The following is a 23,256-nucleotide window of genomic DNA, read 5'->3' on the forward strand; positions in this document are numbered from 1 at the left end:
TGGCAGTTGATAGTAGAAACTCACATAGAGACCAGAAACTGGTTGAGCTTTTACATGAGCCGATTACTGCCTGATGTAATACCGAGAAAGGCTCAGAGGGTGCGTGATCTGGCAGAGCTCTGACAGAAATGTCAACTGTCTCTCCTCAGGCGGTGGCAAACTCAGGCCAAGTCGAGTCCAGAGTGTCGTCTCCAGCCAGGGCAGTCTGGATTCAGACATGCAGGGTAAGTGCTGCACAAAGCTGAGAGATGGTTAAACAGCATCATCACTGTCTGAAGAGTGAGGTGGTTGTGACAAGTTTGAAATCCTATGGTCATTCTCACCAGCTTGTTAGCTTTAACATAGGTTTACTCCCACACTCACAACACTTCATCTCTGTCCCTCTATAAGAGCACTTAACCACACAGCTGTCATGTAATCAAGCTGAAAGGATTTATCAATATTTGTTCTAGTTTCAGTTGGTACAACATTAAATTAAAATAGTCTGTGTGTTAAAAAATCCACTTTATTGAGCTACAAATCTTTTTTGCAACTTGAACTCAACAGTCCAGCTACAGCTCAGCTCCATGTATGTGCTGGCACACAGATCCAATATAGAGTCAGCCTCAGTCTGATAAACAGCACCATCCTGTGGATAATTCACAACATTACATTTTCTGGAAAGTAGTGGAAAGATGTGAAATCACCCAAAATGTGCTAGACTGGTATGATTGCACTTTTGTGTTCTATGCACACGGACTTTTAAAAGCATAGCAAAGCATCTTCTATGAATGTCATTTATCTGGTGCAGTCACTGACGGTGCAGTGCCTCTACATCCACAGTCTGAGTGTTTAATTGCCTGTAATCAGTTATAAAATGATGAAAATGATATGAGTGTAATATAAGAGAATGATCATATACTCTACATCCTCCTCCTGTAAGTTGGGATATTGAACAGCACATTGTATTACCACACCACACTGTGAGCACACTGTATTAGAATAAAGAGTAAGGCAGGTAGAAAGCATCAAACTGAGCCAAAGGAACCGGATGTACTGTGTTTTGCTTTAAGAGGAGACAATAATGAGAACCAGTCTTGTTTTGTGTGACAGTCTCTCAGTATGAAATGCCACCGTGATGGCTCTTCACACTACTGTCAGAGTAGCACAGAAAGCTGAAGTGGTGTTTTGCTACAGACTCAATGATTGATGTAATCTGGTGATGTTAATGTGAAGCTGCTTGTTGTCCAAAACTGAACGTAGACGGAGCAATTTGTAGATCATCTCTATGTGAGAAAACAATTAATGATCCATTATGTATATTTATGACCAAGAACAATGGAGCCTGGTAAAGCTGCAGTACTAACAGATCTAAAGGTCAGATTGTAGATGACAAAACTCACTTAACCTGCCTAAAGGCCTTTTCACACTGAGGACATTTTATTCCTGCAGTTAATTCCTGCACCAACTTATTTTTTTCTTGTTATAATGAGCACTTTTCACACAGAACACTAAAAATGTGATGCAATTTCAATTGCATCTGATTTGTGTAGTGTACAGTTAAACTGTGCAGCCCCAGCAGAGGACCATGTGAAACAGCACTGATTTCACGGCTCAATAAAACATTTACAAACTGTCTGAAACACTTCCACTCACACTGATGAAGGTGGTTACAGAAATTAGGAACTGCTGATCACTGATGCTGTGTCATTAAATGTCTGTTACCATGGTTTTGATGACATCAGTGATGAAGATAATGTAACTGGTAATGTTTATATGTTCCCTTTTTGTTGTGTTTGAAGGTTACGATGGCGGCAGCAGTGACTCTGAGTGTGAGAGCCCCACCCTGGATGAACAGGAGTGTCAGTCACGTCTGATGCCAGACTTCTGGCTGATTGTTAAGATCCACCAGGACAGAGTGAAGGTCTACTCCCATTCCAGGTCAGGCAAACCTCAGGAAACACAAGTAAAAGAACTGTATCATCTTTCCAGGCACGTTCCTTTATTCATCTGCCGTGATAAATCTCATACTACTAAGATCAGACATCATCATTCATCTCAGTATGAAACAGTGATGTCATTCACTCTGAGACACAGTCAAACTTTGAGTACAATCCCCGTGACTGACTCTTGGGTGCTTGATTTTGGTAGTGACTGGATCCCAGTCATTTCAAAGGACGTGACATATTTTTTCAGATGCTTCACAGAAGAAAAAGACGTCAGTGCTGAGGAGTTTGAGAAGAAGGAGGAGGAGCAGGAGCTGCCTGAATACTTACAGCTGCATCAGACAGTGGTCAGGAAGATCGGTGAAATCTGCAGAATAGTCAATCAGGTGACCACTGCACTGCTCTGCAAACTTTATCACCGATTTGTTTTTTACTACACGTTTAGAAAAGCATACAGATGAAGTAACATCACTGTCGACAATTAGAAAAATAGAACAAACAATGCATGTGATGAAATAAGAATCTGAAATAACAGTTACAAATAAAATGAACATGAACATCAGAGCATCAGTCCAGACTCAAAGGTCAGATTTCACTTGTGAGAGGATAGAAACTTGAATTTAGTGTAAACTTATTGTGATTTGATGTAAATGCATCTATATTGGAACTAAGACGCATAAATGATCACAGTCCTGTAAACAGTACGGATAGTTTGTTGTGAAATGCTTTCTTTGCTTGCTGCTCACTGTCTGTTGTGTACGTGTAGCGTATGCTGCTGCAGGACCTACATGACAGCCATGTGTGTAACTCTCTGCTGGTGGCTGAGAGTGAGGAAGACATCTGGAAGAATGAGTCTCTGTACAGGCAGAGGCTCAACACCTCTGATGGTAAGTCAGAGGAAGATGTGTAGCTTTGGTTTTATTTGTGTTTGAGATTTCTGTGGGTGCTCCAATACAAGGCTGTGGAGTCATTTGGGTGAAAATACCCTTTAATTTCTTCTCTGATGTCACACTGTAATTTTTGCTCTTAACAGCTGTGCCCTTGTGCTTACATATTTTTTATTTCCCTGACCACACAGACTACAACACAGAGGAGAGCTACCAGGCCAGAGACTACCTGGCAGCCACCATGCAGTTCATCCCTGGACATTTTGCCTGTGATGTGGTGTGGAGCACAATCATCCACATTCACCCACGTCTCAAAATGGGACCCAACATGGGGGTGTCCAGGGGTGAGTGGTAGATCTGCAGTCGATCCTAGTTTAATCGGGGTTTTAATCAGCCTCGTGCCCAGAGTGTGCAACCACATTCAACTTCCTTTGTTAATGCAAAAGATTCATACTCTGATTAATACAGCTGGAATTATGAATTATGGGTTTACTTTATGACAAAAAGATGTATGAAAGTCTCTGCAGGTATTTTCGAATATTGGACTCCTAATCGTTAATGTGATTGTCTTAACTCTGTAGAAGTACTCATGATGACTCAGAAATGAATTATTTACTTTGTTAAGTTTATGCATGTGAAGGAATCTGTTCTTGAGTTTTTTTCAGTTTACAGGAAAATCACAAATATTAAATAAATAAATTAGTAAATACATTTATTTAAAGAAGAAGGTGAAAAGAAAGAAAAATAACATCCAACATCACACACAGTTATCTGTTGTTTTCCATTGTTATAAGCCAGCTGTTACACATGGAACAGATCATTTCCTTACAGTACTGCAGCACAGACACTCTTATTCACTTACAACTGGATGTTGGCAGGTTAAATTGTCACAACTGACTTAATATGCAGCAACTATAGGACTTCTGTTGTTATGTGAGAATTAATTGTATTTTAGTAACTAAAGGCTTACTATTGAACACTGTCTCAGTTTTTCCTCATACTTCATACCAAATTACATAATTACACAATCCTTCATATGCTGCTAGTTAAGAAATTACAGTCACATATTCCTTTAGGAATGAATTAGGAAACAAAGAGACCTGTAAAATAAAGTGTCTGAGATTATATGTAAGTGGCCTTTCAGTTGGACAGTTCAATTCAATTCAGTTCAATGTTATTTATATAGCACTGAATCACAACAAAAGTCATCTCAAGGCACTTTTCATATACAGCAGGTCTAGACCGTACTCTTTAAAATAGGTATTTACAGAGAGAGACCCAACAAATCCACCATGAGCAGCACTAGGAGACAGTGGAGAGAAAAACTTCCTTTAAGAGGCAGAAACCTCGAGCAGAACCAGACTCAGGGTGGACGGCCATCTGCCTCGACTGGTTGGGTTAAGAAGGAAAGGTGGGGGGGGGGGAGAACATAGCATAATGGTTCCATATAAGCTGTAAGGTGATGCCAACTCAGTCCTTCAGTAGCTACTACCATCATGACCTTGTGTCGAGCATGTAACAGCACTTAGTGGGCAGTGGACAGTTAGGAGTGTGACTGCATTTTGAAGCTTAGTGTGCAACAAAGCTTTAACCAGTGATTGTGCGTGAGAGGTAATTTCCAAGCAGCTGTTTGCTATGTTGTTAATGTTTTTATATTCACATTACTACCACCTCTCAGTTTATCATGTTTTTAAAACAGATATGACCATTTCTCTCTGATGGTCACATTCTTAAAATGAGATTTCTTTTGTAAACACTTTACTCAACCTCTCAATATGTTTTTGTCTCCCTGTCATAGCAATCCAGGCCCTGCGCTCTGTGCTGAACTCTTTCTGTGTGGTCAACAGGAAGAACATGTTTGTCTACCAGGAGCGTACTACAAAATCAGTCTTCTACCTCAGGTTAGCCTTTCTCATCATTGTCCGGTCTTTGCTTCTTCACTTCGCTGGATTTGCTGGTGTTTTTCAGCATTCTCACTCCACAAAATATTTCAGAAACCCTCCTTTACATGAGGTCTCTAGCGGGACTGCTGCAACACAGCTCACCTGTAATTGAGTTTTGGGGAGATGTTTGTGTCAGGAAAGAAAAATCCACCCACAGATAAGGCTACAGTCCAGTAGAGAGGAAATCAAAATCAATCAAGCTGGCTAGAAATTGAATTGCTGTGGAACACGGCATTTCAAGTAAACATCATTTTGTGATGCTCCAAGCCAGATGGTAGGGCTTCCATATCGCAGTGCTAACTGTGATTGTAACGATCACCTCTGTGTCCTCACAGTGCCTGCTCACACAAGTCACCAGCAGCAGTAACACAACAGATAGGAAGTGGGCTAAAATCATGCATCTCTGAAGATGTAACAAGACTAATCATGTGAAATTGTCATCTGATTTCAACTTATGTACAGCACAGACTGGTCTGGGTTAAGGTATGAGGGAAACACATCGACAGGGACACAGAATTCAACACCACATCTGTCTGACAGACACCTTTTGATTTTCTTCAATTTTAACTAAAATTGTAAAACATAGCTCACTGTGTGACTGGCTATATACCACACCATTTGTTTTGTTTCTTTATTTTTATGATGTGAAATTGCTGTCAACTTGTAGTCAGAATCATTTGCTGTAGTTAAAAATCAAGTTAAAAGTAAAGAAACAGATTTAGTTTTACTTAACATGCAAGAGATGTAGACAGCCTATCTAAAGATAAAAGTGTCTGATGAAGGAACGAATGGAAATCAACTGATGAATACAGCTAATAGATATTGGTGCTGAGTTTATCTCTAAATGTTTGAGTCACTGTCGGTCCACACTATCCTCCTCAAAGTTTTCTTAAGCTTTATTTGACTGTTGTTTGATCATTTTTGCTGTAATATGTTTTTCTTTATATTAGAGGTTAAATATCTGTACATGTATACAGCTTTGTGGTTGTAAACATTGCAGTTTTGTCTTTAAAAGTTAGTTTTCATTCATGAAGGAGCAGTTTTTAATTCAGGCAGCCAAATCCTGTTTGTTGTTGTTGTTTTTAGCCCATTCGAGCCAGAGAGAGAAAGATGAGGATAATCAGTGACATGACCTGCTGATCTTTACCAGTTCCACACCTGTTTCTTGTCTTCCTCTTTCCAGGCTCTGTGAAACTTCACTAACAGGGAAATACTCTGACATGGATGGAAACCTCCCCATGACTCGCTCCATTGGACTTTTCAGGAGTCAAGAGCCCTTGTTCTCCGAGGACATCATGGTGAGAGAACAACTGCAGAAAGCAACAGGAAACAGGAGCAGTAATTGACATTGACAAGTGAAGTTTGGTTAATAGAGGAGTCCCATAAGCAAAGGCGATTTCACCCCTGACTAATGCATGTTTGAAACAGCTTTAGATGTGTGCACTAGCACAAGAAAAAATCCATTCAAATGTAACAATGCTTGACAGGCACTTGGCTTTGAAGACTCGAATATACAGAAAATGTGATTTAGAATTGTGCTTCTTCCATGTCTACGCTACATGTAGCAATACATGTGATGTACTGTGCAGAGCCTCTGATGGCACTGAAAATATTAAGAATAACTATTTCATATTGTTTTTAATTTTACCATATATGTTGCTATGGCAACATGCAAACATGGTACACAGGTACATTAGATCAGGATGAGCTCTGACAAGCAGAACTGAAAACACTACAGAGCTGTTTCACCAAATCCAACCCAACAAGAAACCAAATGAAGAGGGCCAACAACACAGAGCTGTGGAGATAACTCAGGCTATTATAGCCTGAATTTCATTACGCAGATCCACTCAACAGCCCCAAAATGGCAAATAAACCTACTCAGTTACAATGCTTACTACTCTGTACTCTACAAAATGAGTGGGCAGCCTTTCTTTGTCTGTGTGTTGTGTATGTAGTTCACCTCAGACGGCTCTTTCAAGCTTTGGAGCTCTTGAACTTCTACCCCTGTTCTTTTGTATCCCAGGAGCAGGTTGTATTCCTTGTGTCCTGTGTGTGCACTCTGCACCTACATAGACCACACTCAGTGCCATCCCAGCCAAGGACAAAGCCCTGTCTAAACATTGGTCTTCTCATTGGATTGTGGAGGCTTTCTCTCTGGCTTATAACAAGAAGGGTCTGTCTTTGCCTCAAGGCGTGAGGGCACATTGAACCAGGGCCCTGGAAATGTCATTGCACTGTTTAGAGAGTTGTCTGTGAATGATATCCATGCTACAGCTAGTTGGTCATCGCTGTTTGTTGGTTAGTCACACCTGCATCCCTCTCAAATTCAGTAGAAGGGGCTGTGGACAGTTTTTTAAGTACTTAAAGAAAGCAAGAAAGTAATGCTCAGCATGATCCCTCCATATTTACAGACTATCCTGTGCTGCTGGAGTAGTCAGGGACTGGTTTGTATAGTGGTACTGTATAAATGCTAACACGTAGCACAGTGCAACTGAATTCTCACAACATGTTGTCTGCAGAGGCAGAGAGGCAAAAACAGATGCTGATGGATACAGGCACACACAGTGTTTATCTGCTCCTCATGTCTCCAATTAAATACAATAGTTCATTAGTGAATAAGCAAGGGATAGGGCAGGGGAAGAAGTTTAGTATTTACTGGCTAGACTGTATGGTCAGATTGTTGGTTAAGTGAGGATGACATGTCTGTGTAATAATTCTACATTCAGTGCCACATATAGTGCCACATTTTTCACATCTTTGCTGTCTCTTTTCTCAGGGATCCAAGTCCTCTCTGGAGGGATCTCGGCCAGTTGGACAAGTAGATAAGCACATCCTGCTGCTGGTGCATGGAGTGGGCAATGCAGGTAAGAGCTGGGAATTAAAATGATGGATAATGATTTTAAAATGTTAAAATTAGCCAAAGGTGTTTGTTATAAAACGATTCTGGAGCAGTAATAACAAATCCAAGATAAACCAAGCTTTTTTATCTCAAGGAGAATGAATAGGCATAACATGCTGTTTTAGTTGTTTGTTAGACCTGACTTTGTGACAACAACCTTATAATAATGTATTATAGTGTACAGAGGGAAAGGTGCTATATGTAAGTTTTTGCTATCCCTACATAGCCAACGTTAGCATTAACAGCTGCTTACTTACCAGTCTAGAAGAGAACTTTATTTCCTTACTCACCAGCAGCCAACAGATAGTCCAATCCAACAATCCAGCATAAGCATGAGCTGTGGCTCACTACCTCAGGCAGAACCTTCTCATCTTCCTGCATGTACCCAAGTACACCGACAGCAACACAGCATGAGCATTACCGTTGGTTTGTTTGATGATGATTCCTGTGATCCATCACACATTTTGCCTTTCTTTACAGTCAGCATTAGAGCCACATGGCTCAAACTGTGGCGTTGGCAGTAGAGGATATAGAATAATGATGATGAAACATGTATTTACCATAACGCTGCATGTGATTACTTCACAAACTGACATTTGACAGTGGTATTTACATGATCGCCCTCTATGTGTGGATAATTTGTGAGCAAACATGGCTCAGTCCCTGCTCTCTAAGGCTGTTGAGGATGGACAGAGAAGAGTGAGGCAGATCATGCATAAATGACAAAACAAGTTCTCCATAACTCCCAAAGTGCCTTTGGCTAATCGTGTTGCTTGTGGTGTTATGGGATGAGGCATTTTGGAGCTGGATAGAAGTCAACACAAATGAAGGCCTGAAGTGGTGCCCTGTGCTCTTCAGTGGAACAAGTTGGTGACTGATGCTGCTCCACTGCTCTGTGGAAAACAGCCAGGGCTGGAGATAGTTTTGCTAACATCCTCCACTACACCTCTGAGTGTGGGATGGTTCACCAGCTGACCATTTGTTACCTCCTTTGTCTTTAGAGTTTTATAAAGTGGGGTTATGAGTATTCTTTAACAAATTTCATTTAAGTGTGCTTTTGAACAGCTGATATAAATGGGAAATAGTGCTGCACACATGATCTTTTCTTGTCAGCCCAGGGTGTACACACTGTACAATGTTGTTGTGGAGACAACAGTCTTGATTTTTGATGCTGAGGCTGAAATCAGTGTTTGAGAGTGTGGGACTGAGTGGCAGAAAACAACAGTATGTTAGTATGTCCCTCAGTGCTGTCTGTGGTTCTCAGCTCCAGGCTCACTGATTCTGACCGAGGATACAAATCTTTGAAAAGACAGATATATACGGATAGAAATGTACCATGCTGATGTATTGGCTGTGCCTATTATTTATGTAAGGATATATTTTCTTGTGTTATAGCATTGTGAGTGTGATAAAATGTACCCATGCTTTTATTAGAAGCATTTAATTACATGTTATACATTACTATGCAAAAGTTCAAGTTCAGTTTTGATTGTAATTTTCACACATACAGTATATATGTCAGACCATCTGCTACAGGACGTGTCTCTGAAGATCGCTGTTAATGACTCTGACTGTGTGTTTGGGCTCGCTGCTGCAGAATGAATCTGGGACAGAACAGACACCTCCCTGATGGGACTGATGATGGAGAAGAATTTAAACATGCAAAGTAAAATGCCTGCACAGTGCTGCAGGGATAATTCACAATGTAGTAAACAAATAGAGTCATTATAGATAATTGCACATGCAGCATGGGGTTAACTGTAGTCACGCTTATTGTATAACTAATTTCATTAGCTTTACAGTTGCCTATCCACAAAGCTTTATGTTCATAAATTACACTAATTATATGACCAGTAGCAGTAACATACCACAGGTGTAGTTCTGTTTAGAATAATATAAATAGGATCAGACAGGCTAGTTGTTCAAAACCAATCTTGAAGCCATCATCAGTTTCTGTGTGTGCGTTCACTCCAGACAATCAGCCAGTGTCATGTCGTCACCATGAAAGCAAGTTGCCACTGTCGGTCACTGACATGATAATATTATCACTGTTGCTAGTTGCAAGATTTGCTGCAGCAGGATGCTGTTCCTCCATTGATGCCTTGATGGCGCTGTTGTACTTGGAATATCTCCCTGTCTTAAATCGGGGTTACATCAGTGCTTTCTCAGAAACACAACTCATTCAAATCTTTGTTCTTTCCACTCACTGTAGTTTGAACTCGCCGTCTTTATTTTGCAACAGACTGGATGGCTATGAAAACCCTCTTTGAAGTGTGTATGTGTGTGTACACCACCAGGGTCTCTGTAGTCAGCAGAGGAAAATACTGGAATAAGAAGAAGACACTGCACCTCCTGAAGCATTGATAAATCATTTATGCAGTCAGTTATTATAATCTTCCTATCAATACACCACACAGTGGTGAGCAGAAGCATTTTAACAGTTTTATTTATAATTGAATATGAAAGTTTGTTCTTGACTTGAGATATATAAAAGTAATTTACTGAAGTAGCTTTTCCCCAGAGCTTTCAGCCACATCTCATGGTCTGTTTGTTCAGTTGTGACGACAACTAAGTTATCTTCATACTCTGCTGAGGAAGTCTTTGAGATACTGATGAAAGCTCCATAAAATACTAGGAAGTGGGTCGTGGATCTTGAGTTACATTTCCCCATAAATTTATTACAAATGATTAAAAACTGAAAGAGCTGTTTGCTCAGAAGGCCAAAAAGGGAGAATAACACATTCCTTCCTCACTTCCTTTTTGTGTGTGCGTCCTGTCAATTGCGTGTGACAGTAAATTGCAGATGTCAACAGAAAAAAAAAAATCTGAACCCAAGATCTGCTCTCTAGCTCTCACCTGTAGTCCACCTGTTGTCATGTAACCAGATTCCATACTCTAGTTCAGAACATCTAGTCTCACACCTTTGCACACCTGGCCCAGTTGGACTGTTTGTTTCTGATTCTGCCACTGGGACTGTCCACTGAGCACGTCACCTGAAGCTTACTGAGGCCTTTCATCATTGAATTCATTCACATTCTTTAATGTGAGCGTGTGTGTATTTGCGGCCTGAGGCTGATAGAGGGGTGTTTTTTCATCTCCTGTTCAGGCCCAGAGATCACAGACGAACTGGTTAAAGTTCTGCGGAAGCGCCTGGATGAAACCACTTTGGACATCATCACTGTCATGCTCGTCAGGAACTGCAAGTTGACCCCAGCTGATGTGGAGGTAAACTGCTCTTTTTTTGTCCACTGAAATTTTCAGCGGGGAAATAATTAGAAGAAGTTAGTCAGAAGTTCTGTGTATGTGGACCTGTGTAGTTCAGTGAGCAAATTGCTTACACTTTTTTTTTAATGTTTCCATTTGTATGCGCTCATGTTACTGAAAATTGCCTTCTCTAAATGTTATCTGGTCAGTTCATCCAGCCATCAGGGTCTCCGGCCACTGAGGTGATGACCTTCAGCCTCCCACAGTACTGTCTACCCTGGCTGTCTGCTGTGGCTCACTACCTCAGGCAGAACCTTCTCATCTTCCTGCATGTACCCAAGTACACCGACAGCAACACAGCGCACCATTTCAAGGTACAAACCAGGCTGACTTCTCTCAGTACGTGTAATGTGTGTAATGTACATGATATGGTTGTAAAGAACCTGACAGTTTAACCAAATGATCTAAACCATTTCATTTGTGCTTGTCAGACACAATAGCTCACCGAAGTAGCGGGCTAGCTGGCTGGCTTGCTCACTTGCAAACAATATTCCAAAGACATATTAGAAGTAATAAATGCTGTCTTGTAAGTATTCACTAACCGTGACTCTTTAGTGGCGCAATATATGTTCTATAAAATTAGATTGGTGAAGAAGGCTGAATATCTCTATGACAACATCCTGACACATACCATGACTGCCAATGGATGACAGACCAGCACAGTCCCTCTGCTTTTCTTTTACAATTTGTTCATTTTGTAGATTTTTAACCAGGAGTGCTCAGAGAAGCTGCACAGAACAGACGGCTCTGAAAAAAGATGCTGGATGCAGGCTTTTCCTCTAGGATGTGGCAGCACATTCTCTCTCCTTATTGGCAACAATTTAAAAAAAAAAAAAAAAACTCTGAATGGACACACACCTCAAGTATAGAAATGATGGTTTCTCCAAATGTCTGTCCAGTGTAGGTTAGCACTGTCAAGATGTTTTGCCTTTTGTCACATGTACAGTTTTGCATGTCAAAGGTCACCAACAAAGATTTATTTGGATTCGCTTCCTCTCCATGCAACTCCATTAGAATTAACAGATTTTGCTGTTTTAAATGCTGGTTTGTCCAGAGGCAATAGTTTTGGGAATATTTTTATATGCATTACTGATGCAAATTAAATGAGAAGATATCTTTGCATCACCTTTGGAGTTAGCACCAGGAGTCAATTACTCTTTATCTCATGCATGATCCTAGAAATTATTGCTGCTTGCCCAGTGTCTTAGCTTTGAGTGGTCAATGCGAGTAGAAATGCGCTATGTAAGTGTAGTCCATTTACCATTTTTCTTTTTTTTGGGGGGGGGGGGGCAGAGTAATTCAAATCTAAACTAAACAGTCAGTCTACAGACTTCTCTAAGTCCTTCAACCACTTTGTTGTCTTGTAAAATTACTGCAGCTTGCAAACCAAAATGGCCCCCTGCACTGATATATGACAGTTACAAACAGCTCTGTTTAAGTAATCTGGATTAAAAATGAATAAATCCTAGATATTGGAGGCTCCCAGCTCTGCAAAACTGTGGCAGATATGAAAATCATTTTGACAAGTCTCATTGTGATGTATGAAATAACTGCTGACTTGTATGGTTTGAGTTTCCAGGGGCTGATTTGCTCTCCTGCTCTTTCTGCAGCACTACTTTCATCTGAGCAGTGACTTGGCTGACGGCAATATCTACCTCTACAATAAACCTGGAGGCCAGGGGACTGGAGGCAAAGGTAATCACATTCCCCCAGCCCAGGGCTCAGTCTTCACGTGTCTGTGTGTGTGTTTCCATTTCCAAAATGAAAAAAAGAAAAAGATGGAAGTACAACTTTAAAGGGCTGCTTGAGGGTTAAGACTTCAGGTCAGAATCAGGTTTACTACACGCTAGAGAATGCACTATGGCAAACACTGTCCTCACAAAGATAGAAGGACGTGTGTGTGTGTGTGTGTGCGTGTGTGTGTGTGTGTGTGTGTGTGTGCGTGTGTGTGTGTGTGTGTGTGTGTGTGTGTGTGTGTGAGCGAGAGAGAGAAAGAGAGGGAAAGAAATGTTTAGTTACTACAGTGCCTTAAATATAAGATAAGACGACCCTAATAGATTACAACCTTACAACCTTCTTGAAGAAACATGTAGCATGTAACATGTATCCATAGATTCTACATACATGTTAATGCTGAAAAGATAAGTTATGAAACCGTTAATTAGCTACTCTGATTAAAAAAATAATTTTTAAATAATGAAACCCAAACACTGGTTGTGAGTATTTACTGACATCTTGATAAACTCAATCTCTTTAGGTTTTGGACATCTAGTCGGAGTCTTAAAACATGTGTTGACCACATTGTTATTTAAAATTCATCATAATCTCTGGACTTTTATATTCAAGGCAGTTAATCAAAAATACTCCTTTTAGTTGTGTTGCTGCTGTATTTTCAAACTCCAATGTTTGGGATAGATGACATTAAAAATGCAAAAGTGGGACAAACTATGACATGTTATGTGTTATTTGGAAGGCAAGTGAGGAAAACAAAAAAAGAGTTGGTATTGTTCTCTGTGGGACCTGCTTAATATCTGCCAAAACAGCTCTGACCTATCGGGGCATGGACAGGGGACCTCTGAGGGTGTACTGAGGTGTCTGGCACTGGGACATTGACAACAGATATTTTGGGTCCTGTTGGTTGTGGGGTGGGGCCTCCATGGATCTGGCTTGTTCATCCCACAGATGCTGGATATATATACAGTCATATGAAAAAGAAAATACACCCTCTTTGAATTCTATTGTTTTACGTATCAGGACATAATAAAAATCATCTAGTGATTAACAGGTTTTAAAATTAGGTAAATACAACCTCAGATGAACAACAACACATGACATATTACATCATGTTATTATTTATTTAACACAAACTAGGCCAAAATGCAAACTGCTTCCATAGGAATAAAGAGTGTAAATAGGAGCCAGGTGCTGCTAATCAAATTCCCTTGATTAATTGATCATCAGCAGGTGTGAGAACCCCTGTAAAAGCAAGAGTTTTGGCAGTTTGCTGCTCTGGAGCATTCAGGTATGTGTTAACACAATGCCAAGCAGGAAAGACATCAGCAAGCCAGGAAGGATTATAAAGCCATTTCCAAACAATTTGAAGTCCATCACTGTACAGTGAGACAGATTATTGACAAGTGGAAAACATTCAAGACAGTTGCCAATGTTCACAATAGTGGACATCCCAGCAAATTCACCTCAAGATCAGACGCTACAGTTAGCATGTTAATTGTTAAAGTTCCTGACAGTACAATTAGAATAAGAACAAGTATGTCTTGTTTGGAAGAGTTGCCAGGAGAAAGCCTGTTCTCTCTAAAAAGAACATGGCAGCACGCTTAGGATTGCAAAGTTGCATCCGAACAAACCACAAGACTCCTGGAACAATGTTCTTTGCACAGAAGAAAAGCAAAGTTTGACCATAAATCACAGCACCACATTTGGTGAAAACCAAAAACAGCATATCAGCACAAACACCTCATACCAACTGTCAAGCATGGTGGTAGAGGGCTGATGATTTGAGCTTGCTTACAGCCACAGGATCTGAGCACCTTGCAGTCACTGAGTCAAACATGAACTCCTCTGTAAACCAAAGTATTCTAGAGTCAAATGTGAGGCCATCTGTCTGACAGCTAAAGCTTCGCCCGAATTGGGTCATGTGACAGTTCAATGATCCCAAGCACAGCAGCAAATCTACAACAGAGTGGCTGAAAAAGAACAGAATCAAGGTGATTCAATGGCCCAGTCAAAGTCCAGACCTTAACCCAAATGAAATGCTGTGGCGGGACCTTAAGTGCATAAACAAATGCTTGCAAACCTCAATGAACTGAGGCAACGCTGTAAAGAAGAGTGGGCCAAAATTCCTCCATAACGATGTGAGAGACTGATTAAGTCAGACAGAAAACCATTACTTCAAGTTATTGCTGCCAAAAGGTGGTTCTACGAGCTACTGAATCATGGAGAGTACTTAGTTTTTCACACTTGGTTTCTCCAATTTGGCTTCATTTTTGTTAAATAAATAATGACACAGTGGAATCTGTTGTGTGTTGTTTTATACCTCAGTACATCACTATATACGCTTTAGATACGTAGATATTAGTTAAGTAGTTAAGTAAGATTTACTGGAAACCTTAACCTCATGTTTATCACTGGCTCCTCTCTCCTGTTGTTAAAATGTTAATGTGGAGCTAGTATGTTATCATAGGATATGCTGACAGTTTCATTTCCTATTTATAACCACCACATTAAATTCAGAACACACTTTTCTCTCTGGCATAACAGAAACTCCTACACTCTTCCTCTCTTCACTATTCACACACTAATTTCTTTGATGAGCATCAGCACATAGATTTTCCTGAGGTGACTTTCTCTTTCTGCCTCTTCTCACTGTGCACCAAACCTCATGCTTAGGCTTTTAACAAGACACTGCACATATTTATCTGTCAGTTGATATTGGCCTTCTTGTTGCCCTCAGTGTTATTCTCAGGCATGCGTTTGCATTGAGATTGCCAGCCTAATTTGCTCTCTCACCACGGACCTGTCGTTGCAGGAAAGTGAGAGTAGTCTTGTTCATTAAATCTGGTTTGCAGACAGCTGTACAAACAACACACAAGTGCAGCTTACCTCTGCAGAGAGACTGCGTGTGACTTGTCACTTAACTCATGAATGTGAGGTGGACAGTCAGTGCAGTAGGTCATTCCATAGTTGTTGGTTGGTTTACGTAGTGTTAACAGCACGTTGTCTAAATGCATGCTTTTATGTGAATCAAAATGAAATGAAGTTCATCTAAGTTCTCTGTTGTGTCACATTCCCTCTCCATGTATTTCCCTTACATTTGGAAATGATCAGTTCCATTTCATATTGCAGCACTCTCCCATTAATTGATATGCTAAAGTCATCTGCTGGCATTTGAAGTCAGTTAAAGGGGAGTGCTGCTGCTGGAATTTTCTCTGTGACTAAAAAGCTACCTGGTTCAATGTGAAGCTTTGGCTGTGGAAACTCTGCCACCTTTCAACAGGCTACCAAAGACCAGCTAATTATGGATATAAATGATCAGTTTACTGAATTAAACCTTGATTATAATTAGGTTTTTTTTTTGTAATATGCTACCTTCAATTGCCATTTTAACTCACAGTTTGGCTCTTATCACAGTGCTACATCTCCATTTGCAGAAATCCACTCATGAATCTGACAACATCTGACCTTTTCTTTAACATTTGTAAAGGTTTTCTGGCAGTCTGCTGTTTACCACACTACTGCTGCAGTTTTGCTCTGCTTCCAGCAGCAGTAACTGGTAGCTATCTTTAAAAAGACATCGCTGCGACTGTCAAATCATAAACATTGACGCTGACGTGTAGACTTTGTTCCTTGCTCCTGTATTCATTTGACCTGATGTCTAACTACTTTTAAATTGCTGTGTGTAGAAGCTCTGATCCATCTCATTAGTTTCAGTGGCTAAGGAACAAGGTGCTTAAATTACACGATGCTACCTGATCCGTGCTGCTCAGTGTGTAAAATAACTGAGGCAGTGTTGTGGCCAATTGAGCTAATTAATGAAGTGTTTTGTAATGACTCCCAGCTTAAGGTAAATATGTCTAGATCTAGAGTGATGAGAATGTTGTTCTTCAAGACCAATATATATAATCGCAAACCTTGACTGTGACATGACAGGAAACACTATGATCATATGTTGAGAGATGAAGAGAAGCAATGAGAAGCAGAAGAGGGCTGTTGTAGGGTGATGACACATAAGAGCTATGGTTTCAAGATGAAGATGTCTTTGACATTTGAGAGGAAAAATGTGAAACACATGCACAGCTGACCCTAGCTTACAAGATAAGGAGAGACAGTTATTAGCAGTAGTGTTAAATAATGACATCCAGTCATTCAGCATCTACACTGACTGATGTTGACCTTTGAGTTAAGTTTTTAACCTGTTGAGTGTGCTACAGCTGACTAGTTAATCGGTGATCTCTGACATTAACATCACACTTTTACTTGGTGAATGTTTGCTTCGTAGCTCACTCAGCAAGTCAAGGTGTTGTCCAAGATAAGACCATGCCTGAAGGTAATGTTAATGTTGGTTGTTGCTTAAGCCCATGGCTCTTCTTGTGTTGTATCTCAGGCTGTTAGTCACTGAAGGCTGATTAAAGACCAATGTGTTACTGCTTAATGCAATGCAGTTTCAAATGAAATAAAAATACTTACGTCAGTGTATGTGGATGTAGTCTTTGCTGTAACAATTCCTTTGGTCCATACTGGCTATGAAGTGATGTACTGTGCTGCAACTCCACAGTTAACCAACGCTCCTCTTTCTTTGCAAAAAATGCATCTCAAATTTCAGTTAAAAGTAATAAGAAGCTTAAGCAGGCTAAGATAGCCAAAACAACTGGACATCCTCTGAGGGTACAGTGTCTTTAGTATAAGAATCTCTTATGCATTTCTCCAGATTATGTTTCCTTGCTGAGCTTTTGTGGAGGGAAACATTATGCTCATCTTTAGCAGATTTGTTGTTAGAACTGGCATGACACTCGAGGTTCTTAGTCAAGCAAAGTTGACTGCTGCAGTGTTTTTGTTGTCCATTTTACTGCCCACTATACAGAGGTTATCTGTAAACTGGCTGTTAGTGTCCACAGAGGGTGTTTGGGTATGAAATGTGTCTGTATGTGGTGATAGCCTTGACCTTAGGCTGATGTCAGAACTTACTTGTAACTCCAGTTCTTTACTTTATTTCCTTTATTTCCTAATTTTTTTCATATTGTCTTTGTATGATCATGAATTGGTCTCTAAACAGTGAGGTTCAGTACAAACATGCATATATGAGAAATTGGTGGAAATGGAAGAAAAGCACAGTACACATGGGAGTACTCATAAAAATGCATGCAGACTCCTCACACAAAGATTCTGTGAGCATTTGAGCCTATGACCTTGCTATGAGGCTGCCCCTGCTTGGAGTTTATTGGTATTAAATTGGACTAGAAGTGAATAACTATGCTGGTACATCCCTAATGCTGTTCTGTGGGTGTCTCTAATGTTGGTCCCAGGTACCATGTCGGAGCTGGTTCAGCAACTCTTCCCACCTTCTCAGTTTAAAGGTACCACCACATGTCTCCTTCTGCCCCCCTACAACCTTTCACAGCCATTGTGTTGAGTGAAGCCCATGCTGCTGCTGGCCCTGTGTTTTCTGCTCCTCGCGTTCTTTTCTTCATGGCATTTCTTTGCAGTGCTGTACCTCCTTCAGTTAAGGCTTCTCTCAGCATACACATTTTTATTTAACTGTGTTCATCTTTGAGTTGCCTTTAGAGTTGGCTTGGACCTCCCAGGTGCATGATGTGTGGTGTTACAGGTGTTTGAGCCAGTGTTTCTCTGCTGTGGACCTTACTGTAGATTTGTTTTGTAACACTGACTCCTGCCTCAAAAAACATGACACAACCACAACATATATTTTAATCACACTGAAAATAGAAGACCACAGTGGAAGTATTTCATCTCATGAGGCAGAAATATTTTGAGCTTACTCTACTTATTTCCTTTGGACATTAAGGCTTGTTGGATAACCCCAATGTAGAATTAAATATATTTCTCTTGAATGTGATGTCCTAAAGAACCTAAACATAGATCATCTTTGTTTTTAGTAGTGCAGCAGTATTTGTATTTTTTATGTTATTTTATTCCTCTGCCAAGCGTTTTTTATTTATCAACCTTTTCTGAAAATGTCACCTTGTGTTCATATACGTTATAGGAATGGGCCTGCATAACCTCAGAGTGATAGAGTAACTGTCTCAGTGCTGGACAATAGCAGCCTTGAGTCACATATTGAGTTCCATCACTTTTAGTCTGCCCATTAAGGCTGTGTTGTTGCAATCATCAGCCTCAATTTCTGGGTTGACACGGTCAGTCATCATGAACAACCACTTACTAAGATAGCATGGGATAGATGGAACATGCTCCGATGGATTCACAAACACTAAACTCAAACTGTCAAGAAAAGTAGCCGTCCTCACTTGGAACTGCAAAAAAAGAAAACTCTCAAGCACATCACAAGCACAGAATTGTCCGTTTAGAGAAGTTCATTCTCTTTGATACTGTGTTGAGACTAGAACTCAGCTTGAGCTATTTAGACTAATAAAGCTGTAGCAGCAGCATCAAGCTGCCGAGCTTCCCCTGTGAGGAATCACTGTGAGCAGTGAGTTTGCTCGTGAATCCAAAAATACATTTGTAGTTCTTTCACATAGAGTTCAAATTTAGAGAACTTTACCATGGGCTGGATATTTGCACCATTTTTAGATGTTTTAGTTGGTTAAGTAGTCTCATAGCCCAGTATATATTTTAGATGGTGTTTTGACCATTAGGCCCTGGAGCCATCATTAATCCACTGAGCCCCTCTGACTGAGCCCTCTCTCTTCTATATTGATGTTAACTTGTTCAAATTCAAGCTGTGACCAGTCATTGTAATGAAGTATCCAGTATTTTATTTCAGTTCCCTGAAGAACAAATACATGTGTAACTGTCCAAATACTTACTGTTGGGACTGTATGTCAGTATTGTGTTTTCATATTTGCTCTGTAACGTGCCACTGAAAACAGCCTTATGTGTCCACATCGGCACAGTTGTCATAGGTTGCTCTAGTGACACTTAGACTACTATATGATTTGGGCTTTTGTCTTGAAGAACCTCTCCCCTGCTGTCCTAATGCGCTGGTGATGATGTTTCATCATCCAATGATGGAGTCTCAAACATTTTAACAATTTGTGTGCAATCAGTTCAGCTCACTGTAATGACCACACTCAAAGTGATTTCTGTGGCTTGCTGTGCTAGTAATGTTCAAATAACTCTTCCATATCAGCAATATTTGCTGAGAAGCCTCTTTCTCTGACGTTTGTAATAGTGCAGCTTCCTTCTAATTGTGGATGGACATACGATGTTGTCTTTGAAATAGCAAAGCTGATTTGTATTTTTCAGCTATGTCTCAGTCTCAAGATGTCCACCCCCTTCCATGCATGGTGCTGCTTAGTGCTTACTCATTGTGTGCAATAATAGCCAGTACCATGTCAAAGCTAACACATCAAGCAAGACTGTCTCATGCAAGCCGTGTTAAAAGGCAGCTGTACTTTCTGGTGAAGCGTGTCCACAGCTGTGGTGATGAACTGAAGCATCAAAAGATCAAAAATGTATCCTGACACTCCCCTTTTCACTGTCACTAACTCTGCTGTGTTCATTTTAAACCTGTGCTGCTGTGACAGAGCAGAAGGATAAGATGACTAACCATGGCAATTAAAACAAAATATAATATTTTCCAGGTATAGTAAAGGACATTTTACTCCATGGTAGTATGAAAATTACTTCATTGTCAATTATCTTTTTGTAATTGTGGAAGACAGCAAATTATTTGTGACTGGGGAGGCAGTAGAAATTGAAAATCTACTGAGCTCTACAGATGTTCATTGTTCAGTCTAACACACTGTCCTGCTCTCTTAGGTATCGCCTGCATCGCCCTCTCATTCATCGATGCCCATGGTCGTCCCCTTCAGGTTCCAACTCAGGACTGTGCCTCCCTGCAGAGGTCAGAGCACGGCACCACCCCCCTACACCCCGACCATTTTGATCAGCTGACCACTGTGGTTAAAGTGGACTCCATCACTGTCAGCTCAGGTACAGGTAAACACATCACAGAGCAACTGAGCTAGAATGAATTTGGCCTGAGTTGTGATATGGTTACTGGTTCTTGGTGGGGTGGTTAGGTTAGATAGAGGGTAAGGTTACAGTTATATGAGGAGTTCATCACACATAGGAAGTACCAAAACAAAAGTCAGGGCAGTTTAATGTACATGAAATGTAGACTAGTTCAAAAGGTATGAGGTTCTATCTGGGGAAAAATGACTTCATTTTCATCAAGTTTATTTGTATGAAGCTAAAAAACACTGGCCAAGTTGGTAAATGTGCTCAGTTTACTGATGATGAGGGTCATGAATTAATGGGGCCTCAGAAATTCAGAAAATGCAAGGTAAAGCAAAAATAAGAAACTCTTTTCTTCACTTCACTCAAATTTTCATCACTAATGATAATGTAAGGTACTGTAGAGTAAACCTTATTGAACCCATGCATGGAAATGAAAGTGTCACAGAAGCAGAGAAGTACAGTTACAGTTACCGCAATACAATGCAATGCACAGCATGAGACTGAAAGTAACCAGCGACCATGGTTGAAGATTAATAAGATGTGTCAGACCTTAACACGGAACAACAGAACTGAATTTAATAAGACAGGCTTGGGATAATGGCATTAGGTGGTGACATAAAATTAATTTATGCAAAATTAAAAAACAACAGTTTACTAAAGCATAGAAGCATATTAGGGGGGAAATATCTCTGGGGGAGACAGAAAAAATCTATACATATGATATCAGGGTGTTGAAATCAAAAATGTTTGGTTACTCCAATTGTTTTTGGAATTGCCATTTATGAAAATTGTCTGTTGCATCTTGTCTATTCATTAAGCAGTCTTCAGCAGTTTAGTGGTACATAAAGTTGGTAGACTGCTGAGATGCAGGTGTGAAAAAAGGGCTAAACTGAAGCAGCAAAATTGCCATACCCTCATTTCTAGTCGTGGGCTAATCACTAACAATGTCAGATTAACTAACATATTTTTCAAAATCCTTCCTTTCCATGAAATTTGGGCTGTGACATGTGATCACAGGCCTCTGTATTTTCACTGTAAGTGTCTTGCTAGCTAAAGTCTGTCCACATTTCAATCAAAATTCAACATGCAAATGAGCTGATCACAGTTTGAGTCAGACCACCTCCACATGTGGTCTAGATGATCTGATTGATTCTGTTTGCTGTGTGTTCCACATGCATCTACACACGTATTTGTAAGTGTTTGGCCTGGTCCAGCTAAGATATTCAGATGCAGATCACATGTTAATACCAGGGTGGGGTCTTAAATTCTCAAAATCCAAGCTGAAATAATCTCATCTTAAACATTATTTTCTCAGGCTTAAAAAAGCTCCTGTTTTCTTAGGCTGAGTAGAACTAACCATGACCTAGTAAACTGAATCTGATGTGTAAAATCAGTGCATTTCCCCATTAGAATTACAGTCTCATTTTGTAACAAGAATAAGCTTTATGTCATTGGTTATCACATTGTTTAGCCTCTTGAGAATCATATCAACATTAGATTTGATTATGTTACAAGGTTACAGCAAGTCCCAGGAATCATTTTATTGTATAAACGGCACTAATTTAAAAGTGGATTAATTACAGTCATAAACGTCCAGCTACATTATGGGTAACAGTCCAGCTATTAAAGTCTAAATATTAAATGCCCCTAAAATTGGACTGAGTAAATCATCCTGGTTAATGAATACAACTCTAATATATGGAGAGATTTTTGCTTCTGGTGGCTAAATTTGTCAATGTGACACTGCATCACAGGGCAATAAATCAAGATTAAATCTTGATCTCTGGGCTTATTAATACAATTGTGTTCATAAAGTGTTAGTTATGCTCTGTTGTTCTTGTTAAAACCAGAAAAAATAGCAAATAAGACTCCAGCTGTTTGGTTGTGGGTCCACTGAAAATAAAGCCGTCCCAAAACCCGCCCAATTGTGGTTTTAATTAATTAAAAATTTTCTGTGCAAGGACAATCATCATACATCTCCTCCTCTGTTCTTTTGTATGTTGTTAAAGAAATGCCACCTAAATTATTAAAAGTGTGGATGATGTGGAGTTTTGATGAGAACGCTTCCTGTGGTGGAGAGCAGGATGAAAGCAGCAGAGGACGGACGTTTACACTGGTGCCAGATCACAGAAATCAATCACTCGTGATGTCTAGTTTCTGCTTATCATGAACTTAAATATTAATTTTCATTATCGCCCCTTCTCAGCCTGTCATGAGCTAAGTGGAAGAGAAGGTTATGGTTGTGCTGTGTATGTGCAGTGTAATTTGCAGTGTACCCTGTGCTTTTTTTTAAACATCAATATATCATAGTCAGAATAATCGTGATCCTTCTGGAGGAAAATACATCATGGTGGAGATGATTAATGGCCTATATATCAAGGTATTGTTAATGCTGCTGACCTAATATTAAGACCATTTTTCCCAGAAATCCTGCAACTTCCAGAATTCTGACCCTAAGCCCTAAGTCTGTAATTACTTGTCTTATCTATTTTCAAACCGGGGCATTTCCAGATGCCAGTGATTCCAATTCAGAAACTAAAACAATATTATGTTTTGAGTCAATAGGTATTTGCTCTTTGAAATGTTTTTCTTGCTGTTTTTATACTTCGTCACAGGCAGAGAGTATTAGAACATACTAAGCACCGTTGTGTCTGTGTGTC

General features: G+C 40.0%; 1 protein-coding gene across 2 annotated transcripts; it reads left to right on the plus strand.

The window, feature by feature from the left end:
* Positions 1-2,218: 2,218 nt before the first annotated feature.
* On the plus strand, positions 2,219-20,845 carry LOC108897006 (keratin, type II cytoskeletal 8; the record flags this gene model as incomplete). 2 transcript variants are annotated; one of them, XM_018696370.2, is given in 11 exon segments in its annotated part: positions 2,219-2,311; positions 2,692-2,812; positions 3,004-3,156; positions 4,611-4,713; positions 5,939-6,053; positions 7,535-7,622; positions 10,764-10,882; positions 11,071-11,235; positions 12,532-12,616; positions 17,962-18,012; positions 20,396-20,845. In XM_018696370.2, coding segments are annotated over 11 exon segments (1,302 nt in total), but the record flags the coding sequence as incomplete, so codon positions are not given.
* Positions 20,846-23,256: the final 2,411 nt, after the last annotated feature.

This window comes from Lates calcarifer, unplaced genomic scaffold, assembly GCF_001640805.2.
Source record: "Lates calcarifer isolate ASB-BC8 unplaced genomic scaffold, TLL_Latcal_v3 _unitig_4189_quiver_1519, whole genome shotgun sequence".
Classification (NCBI taxonomy): Eukaryota; Metazoa; Chordata; class Actinopteri; family Centropomidae; genus Lates; species Lates calcarifer.